This window comes from Ursus arctos, chromosome X (assembly GCF_023065955.2).
Source record: "Ursus arctos isolate Adak ecotype North America chromosome X, UrsArc2.0, whole genome shotgun sequence".
Taxonomy (NCBI): Eukaryota; Metazoa; Chordata; class Mammalia; order Carnivora; family Ursidae; genus Ursus; species Ursus arctos.
The window spans coordinates 69,698,438-69,710,985 of NC_079873.1; the positions used below are offsets into that span (position 1 = coordinate 69,698,438).

Consider the following 12,548-nt stretch of genomic DNA (forward strand, 5'->3'; position numbering starts at 1 on the left):
TCACAACTAATGAACTATTGGTCTTCTCAGAAAGTAAAAGAATGTGGTACAAGGGCTGTATATACCTTACTATCTATCCCCATACCATCACTCCAGAATACAAGTGAAATTATTTAGAAAATAAAAACTAGATTCTTTTCTTCTGCTTTGCTTAAATGTTTCTTTTTTATTTTGTGCTGTATATGTAGTGTTACAACTAGATATTTATCTGTATAGTAAATATGAATTAAATATATATTTCTCTGTCTTAAAACATTTTTTGAGGTATGACAACAGTTATAGAATCTTTAAAGTGTAACATAAAATTATTATAATTATCAGTATTTAATTAGGATATAATACTGCAGCTAATATAGTCAAATTCTACTATTCATTTTATTAAAATTACCAAATGTTAATTATAAGCTAAGCAATAACATTAAACACCATTTAAAAATAAAACTACATTAATGATTGTATTAGTGTTTTATTGCCGCTATAAGAAAATATGACACATTTAGTGCTTAAAACAATGCAAGTTTATTTTCTTACAGTTCTGTAGGCTGGATGTCTAACATAGGTATCACTGAGCTAAAATCAAGGTGTTGGCAGGGCTGCATTTCTTTCTGTATCTGCCAGGGATGAATCTATTTCCTTGTTTTCCACCTTCTAGAAGCCACCCACATTTCTTGGCTCATGGTTCCCTTCATCCATCTTCAAAGTCAGAAAGTTTGCATCTCTGATTCTTTTTCCATAATATCTCCCTCTGACCTTCCCTTTCTGCCTCTAAGTGTAATTTATCTATCTCAAGTTTCTCAATCACATCTGAAAAATCCATTTACCATGTGATGTAGCATATTCACAGGTCTCAGTCATCAAGACGTGGAGTGGACATTTTGGGGGCCACTATTCTGCCTGCTACTATTCTGCCTGCTGCAATGATAGATGTTGCAAAATGTTAACTTCTACTAATGAAATAATAAGCTTTAACTCTTGTGCTGTTACTTTTGTATCTAAACAAACAACAGTTTTCTTTAGGGAATTTATAAATTTTAGGCCTTTCATGCAAAATCAATTTGAAAATGTACAAGCACATATTTGACAAACTAATTCTTACTGCTATGATAACTAGAATACTGATGTTGTAATTACAGATAATTAGAACATTTAAGAAATTTATTATGGATGAATTAAATATTTTATAGAACAAACATTCTCTGTCCCAGCATGTCTATTACCCACTCACATTAATTGCATATGTGCATAAACACAGCAATTTGGTTCTTCTAGTGATCAAATTAATTGAATGATTGTCAGATTTATTCATCAAGTTGTGATGCATAAACATAGTGAATAATTTCAGAGTTTTATAGCAATATTCATAATCACAAAAGTCTTGAGAACTATAACAGTTACTGTAGAGGTATGGAAAATAAATGTTTTATTTTTATTCTAATTCTTTATTTAAAACTATAAAAATCTAAATAATACTAAGCAATTGATATTGACAGGTTTTAATGTTAGTTTGGAAAACCTATCATTGTGTCCTATCACTACCAAACCATTTTGCTGGCAGAATTCAACATAAATTCCTAAAGTCTGATAGAGTGCATGTATATTGTTTCCATAATTTTTATTTGTGCAGAAAGACTCAGTATGTACCAGATGCTACTATTTGTGTTTTATTCTTAGATTCTAAAGTGTTTACTTTTGAAAGATCTTCTTAGAGAGTAGGATCACGCTCCAGGCTTTGGAATATATATAAATATAAGAGTTTACAATAACAATAATCTTCACTGCACACCTATGTTCATAATTCTTCATGAATTTTCTAGGAAAGGAAATGGAAACTAACTTTTCTTGAAACTCTGACATATATACAGCATGGCACTGAGCCTTTTCACATTCTCTAACCCTCATAATATCCCATTAATTTTACAAGAACAAAAAATATGTATTTGTCTAAAGATACACGTTTAAGACCAACTGTCATGAACATGTATGCTTTTGGGATAAGTGAGAGGTCAACATTTCAAATATTATGGACTCAACAACATGAAAAACTTGATGAACAGATGACATTTCCTGTTGTGTTTCCTTTTGTGTCAGGAACGGATCCCAGAGAGTCCTTCTCCTGTTCCCTCTGTAGAAGAGAATCATCACCCTGAGAGTCAGACTTCCTCCCACCCCAGCAGCAGTGTGTCCAGCTCTCCTTCTCAGATGGATCATCATTCAGAGAGGATGGGTAAGTATCTCATCTAAAACAAGGAATTAAAATATATTCTTTTGAGAATTTCTTCATTAGTCAATAGAAAGGGGGAGAAAGAAGGTGGGGGAGTTGATGCCTCCTTAATAAAAATGACTTTCTGAAGTGGTCATTTTTTACTGCTGAAGCAATTTGAACAACAAAATGAAACTAAACGTATTAGAAGTTTCTTCTCTGGAAGGGCCTTTATTTACTGTGTCACTGGATTCCATGGTAACAATAGGATGGGATTTTTTGTAGAGTATATGTTAGTTCAACATATTGGTATTTAACAGTTCATGTGATACAATCACTTGCTACATTCACAGCATCTTTGACTAATGAAAGATAAAATATCTTTCAAACAGTTGATCATTTAAGAGTGATTAAAAAGTGAACCAAGACATAATTTGCTACAATCTCAATAATTTAGATCAAAAATATTTAAGATGTTTTCCCTTAGTTTATTTTTTTTTATTATCTTGGAAGTCTTACACCATAGACACTATCCCAGAAATACTATAATGGTATTGTCAGTGATGTGACATATTGGAAACTTGAATCTAGCCACAGTTCTGGCACTCAGTAGCTATGAGACCTTGGGTATGTCACTTAACCATCGTGAGTTTCTTTACCTAATATATGGAAATATTTCTGCCAGGCCTAATGCACTGGATTTTTATGAGGTCTAATGAAATAATATGGACAAACACTTCAGAAGATTAAAGTGCTAAGGAAATGTGAGGGATAAGCACTATTTTTGTCTGTGTGGCTTTACCTTGACTGCTTATTATCTTTAGCTGTCTGATTTTACTCAGGTATACAGATGTTACCAAGTGCACCCAGTTGTAACAAATTCTCATTTAGTATATAATAATTATGAACCAAATGAGATAAGTAAAATCTTTATTAATCTGTTGTATCGACAAAATCGATTTCCTAAATATCGATTTCCTCTAGGAAAAAATGGTTTCTGTTCCTCTTTTAGTCTTACTCTATAAGGACGTCCTTTAAATGAACTCTAAGTTTTTATATTTCATAATAGTGATTGCCTTAAACCTTTCCAAAATATGTTTTTTTTTTGCTTATTGTTTTTGTTTTTGTTTTTCGGGCAGGAGAGGAATTTGAGGGATTAACAGAGGTGTTAGTTTCTTTATTTGTGCTGGGAAAGGATGAAAATTATTTCTGCCTTCTGGAAATTCATCCGAGTCTCATTTAACCTTTCAATATTATATATTGTTTGTGGTTCATAGTAAGCCCAAAGAGTCTCAAATCTGGCTCTCCATTATATTCACTCATGGAGCATTTACAAATCTGGATGCCTGGGTTACATGCTCAGAGTCTGATTTACCTGGTCTGGAACAGAGTCTGGCAGGACTGTTTTGTTTTGATTTTCAGTGTCTCCTCATGAGATCCTAATGTGCAGCCAGTGTTAAGAACCACTGAGCTAGAACTTGAGGTTAGTGGCCCTAAGGGAGTAAGTTTAATTCCTGGAAGAGGTGACAGGTCTTCTAGCTTTTCTTTATCACAGCTTTTGGACACAGACTACCTGGTTGTTACAACACTGTGTGCAACTGATTTAAGGGAGTCTGAGCAAGACAAGCAGATATAGCCAGATGACCATTAAAGAATCAAGAAAACAAAACACACATTATTCCATCAGGATAATCTTTGTATTGATGAGGGGTGGGGGAGAGAGAAAAGGGAGAGAGAGAATTATTTATTGAGGGCTGGCTAAGAGCAAAACACGTAGGGAAATATATTATGTGATAGATATGTTGTAAAGGAATGGTATCTTACACTTAGAAGTAAAATCAAATATTTCTAAAGCAATGTAATTTTCTAAAAAATATATTAACCACATAAAACATTTCTAATTCCACTGGCAGTAATTAGGCTGTCTATGCACATTCCCAGATATCTAAGCATGATAGTGAGATTGTCTATAAAGGAAAAAAATATGGAGCAATATGTTTTTTTAAAGATTTTATTTATTTGATAGAGAGAGATAGAGATAATGAGAGAGAGCAAATGCAAGGAAGAGAAGGAGAAGTAGGCTCCCCACTGAGTAGGGAGCCCAATGTGGGGCTCTATCCCAGGACCCTGGGATCATGAACCGAGGCAAAGGCAGACGCTTAACCGACTGAACCACCCAGACGCCCTTAGCAGCATAATGTTTTAATAAAATATAACAAAAGAGAATTAAATGATAAACCATGAAAATTGGCATGTTTATTTTCTTTCAATATAAATATTTTGTGAAGAAGCATTTATAATTATCAGAAAGCTATACTTCACCTATTAATTTTGTTATATATTTTTTTAAAAAAAAAAAAACCTCTATAAAGTGAGTTAAATCTGTAATTATTTTAAACGCACTAAATTAAGTGATAAATTCTTTCTAGAAATATTTTGGGAACTAGATTATTAATTATGCAGGTAAATAGTTAATTTGCATATGAATTTTAACATTTAAAATGATTTAAAGAAAATATGTAGGCAATTATATACGCACTATATATTAATCCCACTTTAAAAATTCACATGATTAGGGCACTGGATGGCTCAGTCGGTTAAGCGTCTACCTTCAGCTCAGGTCATGATCTCTGGATTCTGGGATTCAGCCCTGCATCAGGTTCTCTGCTCAGCAGGGAGCCTGCCTCTTCTTCTCCTTCTGCTTGCCGCTCTGCCTACTTGTGCTCTCTCACTATCAAATAAATAAATAAAATCTTAAAAAAATTTTTAAAAATTCACAGGATTGAGTAGCTTCTTGATCTTTAAATTATATAATCATCAAACCAACACAAATGATTCCACGGTTTCAGAAATAGAGATGTATACAATTCATGTTAGTTGTTATTGGAGTAAAATAGCTATTTATATAATAATTTTCTACCTTTCTTTTGAGTGTTTTGCAAGAAAATTACTCAGTTTTTTTTCTTTTATTTATAGCTATGATGTCCAACAATAGAGAGGAACTAATTGTTGATCAAGATAATGGACCAACCATCAAAAAATTCCAAAGGGATAATAAAGGTGAAATGACTTTTGCTTATTTGATGGACACACAAATATTAGATAGTAACTGAATTAACATGCCAGTGCTGTATATTGCATCCACCTTTCCTAAACAGAATAGATTTATACTGGCTTCAGATAAATTCTTTTATTAGTAAAAAAAAATATGTTTACCTGAAGCTTGTTTATTTAATGTTAATAAATTAATAACATCCTGAAGTTTTTCTGTGCCTGTGGCTGGAAACTTCATTTTATGCCTGATCAGAAACTTCTGACTCTCATTTTATTATATATGCACTTGGTTAACTATGTTTGAACGACTCACCATTTGATAGTTACATTTGAAAACCTGAGTTGCTGTCATGGAGAAAAGATATCACCCCAACCACCAAAAGAGATTTTTAAAATATATGCTTATTTGGGCATTTCAAGTGAAAGCTTAGCAAGTTACTCCAACCAAGTATTTACCTAGAATGTTGATAGATATGATGCCAATCTAGCTTTTGATCCACTGAGTTACATGGATCATCTCTGCACAGTATCCAGTTTTTTCTTAGGATATCAGTTTAAAGAAGGTAGGAAGAGTAAGAATTTCAAAGTCATGCTATTTCAAAGTCATGTTATCTTGACATGAAAACTGAGTACAACTTTGTTTAAAAGGCTAAAAGATAGGAGAAAAAGAAAACATATTGGCATATGTTATAGGCTATACATTATGTCTGCCGTTGTGAGTTAAACAGTAACTCTAAAGAGCATAAGCTAATATGTAATTTATCAGATTACCAAATCGCTTGTTTGTACTTCAGTATAGGGTGTATTTTTCTATCTCTACTAAAGATACTCATAATATATAGAAAAAAGACTCCATGAACTGAAGAGTTAATGGAGAAATTTATCTTTCTTCTCTAGACTGAGCTTCCTTCCTAATTACATAGATGAACGTTTTAGTTAGAATTTGGAATAATGTATGATTTTAATTTCATTGATCCATGGTTGGTTTCCTTGCCACATGTTTAGTCATTTCTTATCCAAATGCTGAAAGGCTATACCCTCTGGGGCTCCAAGATGTAAATGATTGATTTCAGAATACTTGCCAGAATGGAAGAAGCCAGTTTTAGTATATTAAAATACCCAACCTCTTATACGGGTAATGGAATTCTAGTTAAAGATGAAATTTCATTCTTAACCCAGCAACAATTTGTTCCTGAGACCTCTTTACCACCAAGTCATGACCGTTTGAAGGACAGTGTGGTAGTAAAACAACTTTTCTAGGAAAATCTCAAGCTGTACATGATGCATGTGATTCTATCAAAACTGCAAGCCCCATAAGTCAAAATGGCATTTAGGGCTGGCCTGTGTGCTGCAATGTTCAAGTACACACTACTGTGTCTTATGAAAAATGAGCTGGAGCACTAGTACGGATGTACAGTAACTGATTTTCATAAAATACACAGTAGTATGTACTGGCATTTCTGAATCTCTAGCTGTGAAATGGCAGTTTTACTCATTTCAATCAAATAGGTTGGTCACACATTCTGATGAGGACATTAATAGATAGGAGTGGCATATTAAACTGCATCAAGGTTATAGTGGAAAGCTTTCTTTAAAATGAGATTTTTGATGTCAAATTCTACCAGTTATATATGTGATATTAAGATAAAATATATTTTCTTCAATAGATTTGAGTTATTAAGAGGAAACGAAGTTAAAGTAGAAGTCTCAACATTATTAAATATGACAAGTAAGCAGTTTATACACCTATGGCAAACATATGTTTTCACATCTGTTTTGAGTAATATCATCATGATTTAAAAAATGATTTATAGCTTTGGAAATTATAAAATGCCAGTTTTGCTATTATGTGGAAATTTCAGAAAAATGAAGAATTACCATTAGAGTAAGCTTCATGCAGCCCACCTCTTGCTGTACCTTGTAAAACTGAGAGACGGTAATACATGTCTCAATAATTTACATTTCCCCTTGAATTTTCATATGCAGACATTTCCACCTCTGTTAGTCTGGGCTTTCTTGTCAGTGATGTCCATTTAGACTATGTCCAAAATGACTTACCAAAATTGGTATTTTAGTATTGACTCGAGTATTTTGACTCAACTGACTGATCAGTTAAGAGAAGGCTTTGATTTTATTTTTCCACAGACTTTGTCAAACAAATTGAGTAAATCAATTGCATGTTATAACATTGTGTTACATGGCTTTTAGCAGTCAGTTCTGGAATTCTTTAAAGTAGAGCAGTTGTGACTACTCACTGTAGTTTAAACCATGTGGAAACAAAGGCACAAAGTAAGATCCTCTTCCCATGGCAGCCAGTGGTCTCCCAAGCTGCTAGCAGGAATAAAGGTTTTTGATATTTTTCATTTTTTATTGAATTTATTTATTGATAACTTTACGTGTGCAAGAAGCACTGTTGATCAAGTCTGGAATTCTATAGAAACGGTGGAACAATATATTTATCATTAAGCCCAAGACTTGAGTCCACTGAACCATTACATTTTAAATCAGTCTACAGGCTACTGATGAAAAACTAATAATTTTAACTTCCTTTGATCATAAGAATCTAAAGTATATCTCATCTAGAATAAAAGTATTTGTTTTTATGCAAATAGACTAATTTTAGTTTAGAGCAGGACTTGGGCTATATATAGACACTATAATAATTTAAATGTTCTCTTTTCAATCAAATGCTTTTCTCTTTTTATTCCTAGATAATGTTAGATACTACACTAAATCTTTCAGACCAAATGGCACTATTTAGGTGTTTGGAAATGAATATTGACTATGGTTAAAATAGAAAATATATCTTCTGAATATTATATTATCTTCAATAAGAGAGACAAATGTATTGCACCAACTAAAATACAAACATCATTACAAATAAACTTTATGATGAAGCTAAAATACATAAAGGGAAGTGAAAAATACAGTTTCATGCATTTTATGCTTTTCAGTGATTCTAAATAGAAATGAGAGGAAAAAAGGACATACTCACTGGAAATTTTCTTTTAGCAATCATGCCTTGGTTAAACCTCATTGGCTATGATACTTTCATTGCACAGAGTTTGGAAATATTCTTTGAATTACATTCATTTATTTTTTTATTTAGAAACAATTGCAGATTGACAATAAGTTTCAAAAAGAATACAGAAAAATCTTGTGTTTCCTTCAACTAATTTCTCCCAATGGCAATATCTTATATAATTATAATATAATATGAAAGTCAAAAAATTTACATTGCTATAACCATAGACCTTATTCATATTTCACCAGTTTTACCTACAACCATTAGTGTGTATGTCTCTGTGTGTATTTTTCTATGGAATTATATCACATGTATAGATTTGTGTAACCACCACTGCAAATCGATACATGTTCCACCACCACAGGGTTCTCTCCTGTTATGCCCTTATTGTCTATCCCCACCCCATGATCCCTGACTTCTGAGAACCACTAATCTGTTTTCCATCTCTATAATTCCATCATTCTAAGAATGTTCTAAAAATGGAATCATACATTATGTGACTTTTTGAGATAAGCTTTTATTTCACTCAGCATAATTCTCTTAATATTCATCCAAATTGTTGCATGTGTTTTTAATTTTTCCATTTTGTTGCTGAGTAGTTGTGTAACCATTCGTCCATTGTAGGACATCTTGTTTCCAATTTCTTCATGTTATTAATAAAGCTTCTATGAACACCTATGTATAGGTGTTTATGTAATATAACTTTCATTTCTCTGGGACAAATGCCCAAAAGTGCAATTGCTGGGTCACATAGTAAGTGAATGTCTAGATTACAACAAACTGCCAAATTGTCATTCAGAGTAGCTGGGCCATTTTTATACTCCCACCAGCAATATATGAGTGGTCCATTTTCCACATCCTTGCCAGCATTTTGTGTTGTCCTTTTTTTTTTTAATTTAGCTGTTCTCATAGGTGTGTGTAGTGACATCATTATGATTTTAATTTGCATTTCTCTAATGACTAGTGATATTGAGCCCCTTGACTGTATATCCTTTTTGTTGAAACATCTCTTCATGTCTTATCCCCATTTTCTAACTGGCTTGCTTGTTTTCATATTGCTAAAATTTGAGAGTTCTTTATATATTCTAAATACAAATCCAGTAGGCAGAGAGAACTCCCATCAAAAGCAGGCCAAAACCAAGACATATTGTAGTAAAATTTGCAAAATATGGAAATAAGGAAAAACTCCTAAAAGCACCAAGGGAAAAGAAATCCCTAACTTATAAGGGAAGACAAATAAGGTTAGCAGCAGATATCTCCACAGAAACTTACAAGGCTAGAAGACAGTGGTATGGTATATTCAATGTGTTGAATGGGAAAAATTTGCAGCCAAGAATACTTCATCCAAGAAGGCTGTCCCTCAGAATACATGCAGAGATAAAGATTTTCCCAGACAAACAAACAAACAAAATAAATAAAAGAGTTCATGACCACTCAATCAGCCCTGCAAGAACCGTTAAAGGCAAATCTTTGAGTGGTAAAGAAAGACAAAAAGCAAAGACTAGAAAGAATCAGAGAAAATCTCCAGAAACACTGATTTTGCAGGTAATAAAATAACACTAGATTCATATCTATCAACAATCACTCTGAATGTAAATGGATTAAATGCACCAATCAGAAGACATAGGGTATCAGAATAAATAATTTTAAAAGACCCATCTATATACTACTTAGAGAAGATTCATTTTAGACCTAAAGACACCTCCAGAATGAAAGTGAGGGGATAGATAACCATTTATCATGCTAATGTACATCAAAAGAAACCCAGAATACCAATACTTATATTAAGCAAATTAGATTTTAAACCAAAGACTGTAACAAGAGTTGAAGAAGGGCTCTATGTCATAATAAAGGGGTCTATCCAATAAGATTTAACAATTGTAAATATTTATGCTCCCAACCTGGGAGCACTGAAATATATAAATCAATTAATAACAAACATAAAGGAACTCATTTACAATAATACAATAATAGTAGGGAATTTTAACTCCCCACTTATAGCAATGGAGGATCTTCGAAGCAGAAAATCAACAAGGAAAAATGACTTTGAGCAACACACTGGACCAGATCACCTTAACAGATACATTCAGAACATTTCATCTTGGGGTACCTGGGTGGCACAGCAGTTAAGCATCTGCCTTCAGCTCAGGGCGTGATCCCGGCATTATGGGATCAAGCCCCACATCAGGCTTCTCTGCTAGGAGCCTGCTTCTTCCTCTCCCACTCCCCCTGCTTGTGTTCCCTCTCTTGCTGGCTGTCTCTATCTCTGTCGAATAAATAAATAAAATCCTTAAAAAAAAGAACATTTCATCTTAAAACAGCAGAATACACAGTATTTTTGAGTGCACATGGGACATTCTCCAGAATAGATCACACACTGGGTCACAAATCATGCCTTAACAAATAAAAAAGATTGAAGTCATACCATGCTTATTTTTGGGCCACAGTGGTGTAAAACTTGAAGTCAACCACAAGAAAAAAATTTGGGATGACCACAAATATATACAGGGTAAAGAATGTTCTACTAAAGAATGAGTTGGTTTACCAAGATATTAAAGAAAAAAATTAAAAAGTACTTGGAAACAAATGAAAATGAAAATATGATGGTCCAAAATATTTGGGATGCAGCAAAAGTGGACCAAAGAGGGAAGTATACAGCAATATATGCTTACCTCAGGAAGCAAGAAAAATCTCAAGCACACAACCTAACATTTCACCTAAAGAAGCTAGAAAAGGAAAGCAAATGAAACCTAAAGCCATCAGAAGAAAGGAAATAATAAAGATTAGGACAGAAATAAATGTTATGAAAAAACTCCAGCAAAACAGACCAGTGAAACTAGGAGCTGGTTCTCTGAAGGAATTAATAAAATTGGTAAACCCCTAGCCAGACTTAAAAGGAAAAGAGAAAGGATCCAAATAAATAAAATCACAAATGAGAGAGGAGAGATCACAATCAACAACACAGAAATACAAACAATTATAAAGTAATATTATGAAAAATTGGTTGCCAACAAATGGAGCAACTGGGAAGAAATGGATAAATTCCTAGAAACCTCAAAACTACAAAAGCTGAAACAAGAAGAAATACAAAAGCTGAACAGACCTATAACAAGCAAAGAAATTGAATCAATAATCACAAATCTCCCAACAAACAAAAGTCCAGGGACAGTTGGCTTCCCAACAGAATTCATCCAAACATTTAAAGAATAGTTAATACACATTCTTCTCAAATAATTCCAAATAGGAGAAATGGAAAGAAAACATCCAAATTCATTCTATGAGGCCAGCATTACATCGATTCCAAAACCAAACCCCACTAAAGAAGAGAATTACAGGCCAATATCCCTGAATGAACATGGAAGCAAAAATTCTCAACAAGATACTAGGAAATCAAATCCAACCATACATTAAAAGAATTATTCACAGCAACCAAGTGGGATTTATTCCTGGGAAACAAGAGTGGTTCACTATTCAGAAATCAATCAATGTGATACACATAAATTAAAGAAAGGATAAGAACCATATGATCCTGGGGGGTAGTTAAGATGGCAGAGGACCAGGGGACCCCTTTTTCAGCCGGTCCCCTGAGTCGAGTTGGATAGGTACCAGACCAGCATGAACATCCACAGAATTAGCCTGAGACACAGGAAGATACATCTGGATCTCTACAAATGAACATCTCCAGCACTGAGTATTGAGGTACGAAGCGGGGAGCCGTGAAACCGCGCACCGATATCGGAAGATAAACGGAAGGGGGAGGGAGCCACCGCGTTTGGACGCCGGGACATGGGGGAGCTGGCGGACTCGTGGACGGCACCCGTGAGACAACAGACCAAGACCGTGAGCCGTGAGCTGGGAGCGCGCCACCAGACTGAAACGGAGCTCCGGTGTGCTCACTGGAACCAGACTGAAACCGGGATCTCCAGAGCACGCAGGGGCAGCTGGAGGCTGGCGGTGTTAGAAACACAAAGGACAAACTGAGGGCCTCAGAGGGGAGGGGGGTGGGGGAATGGGATAGACTGGTGATGGGTAGTAAGGAGGGCACGTATTGCATGGTGCACTGGGTGTTATACACAACTAATGAATCATCGAGCCTTACATCGGAAACCGGGGATGTACTGTATGGTGACTAACATAATATAATAAAAAATCATTAAAAAAAAAAGAAAGAAAAAAAAACCACAAAGGACAGAGACGTGCCAGCCCTGGAAGTGAGGGCTGGGAAGCCAGGTGTGGGACGCTGCAGGGGTGAGCAGCACCAACAGAAAC

At 34.4% G+C, this 12,548-nt stretch overlaps 1 protein-coding gene and 1 pseudogene across 1 annotated transcript in view; one reads left to right on the forward strand and one right to left on the reverse strand.

Annotated features, from left to right (window-relative positions):
• Positions 1–12,548, forward strand: part of DACH2 (dachshund family transcription factor 2) — an 807,630-nt gene that overhangs the window by 708,740 nt on the left and 86,342 nt on the right. The window contains exons 7-8 of the mRNA XM_026480109.4: positions 2,089–2,224; positions 5,177–5,260. Of these exons, the coding sequence (XP_026335894.2) occupies positions 2,089–2,224; positions 5,177–5,260 (220 nt within the window). The remainder of the gene's footprint in view (positions 1–2,088; positions 2,225–5,176; positions 5,261–12,548) is intronic.
• On the reverse strand, positions 8,191–8,320 carry LOC130544258 (U4 spliceosomal RNA; annotated as a pseudogene).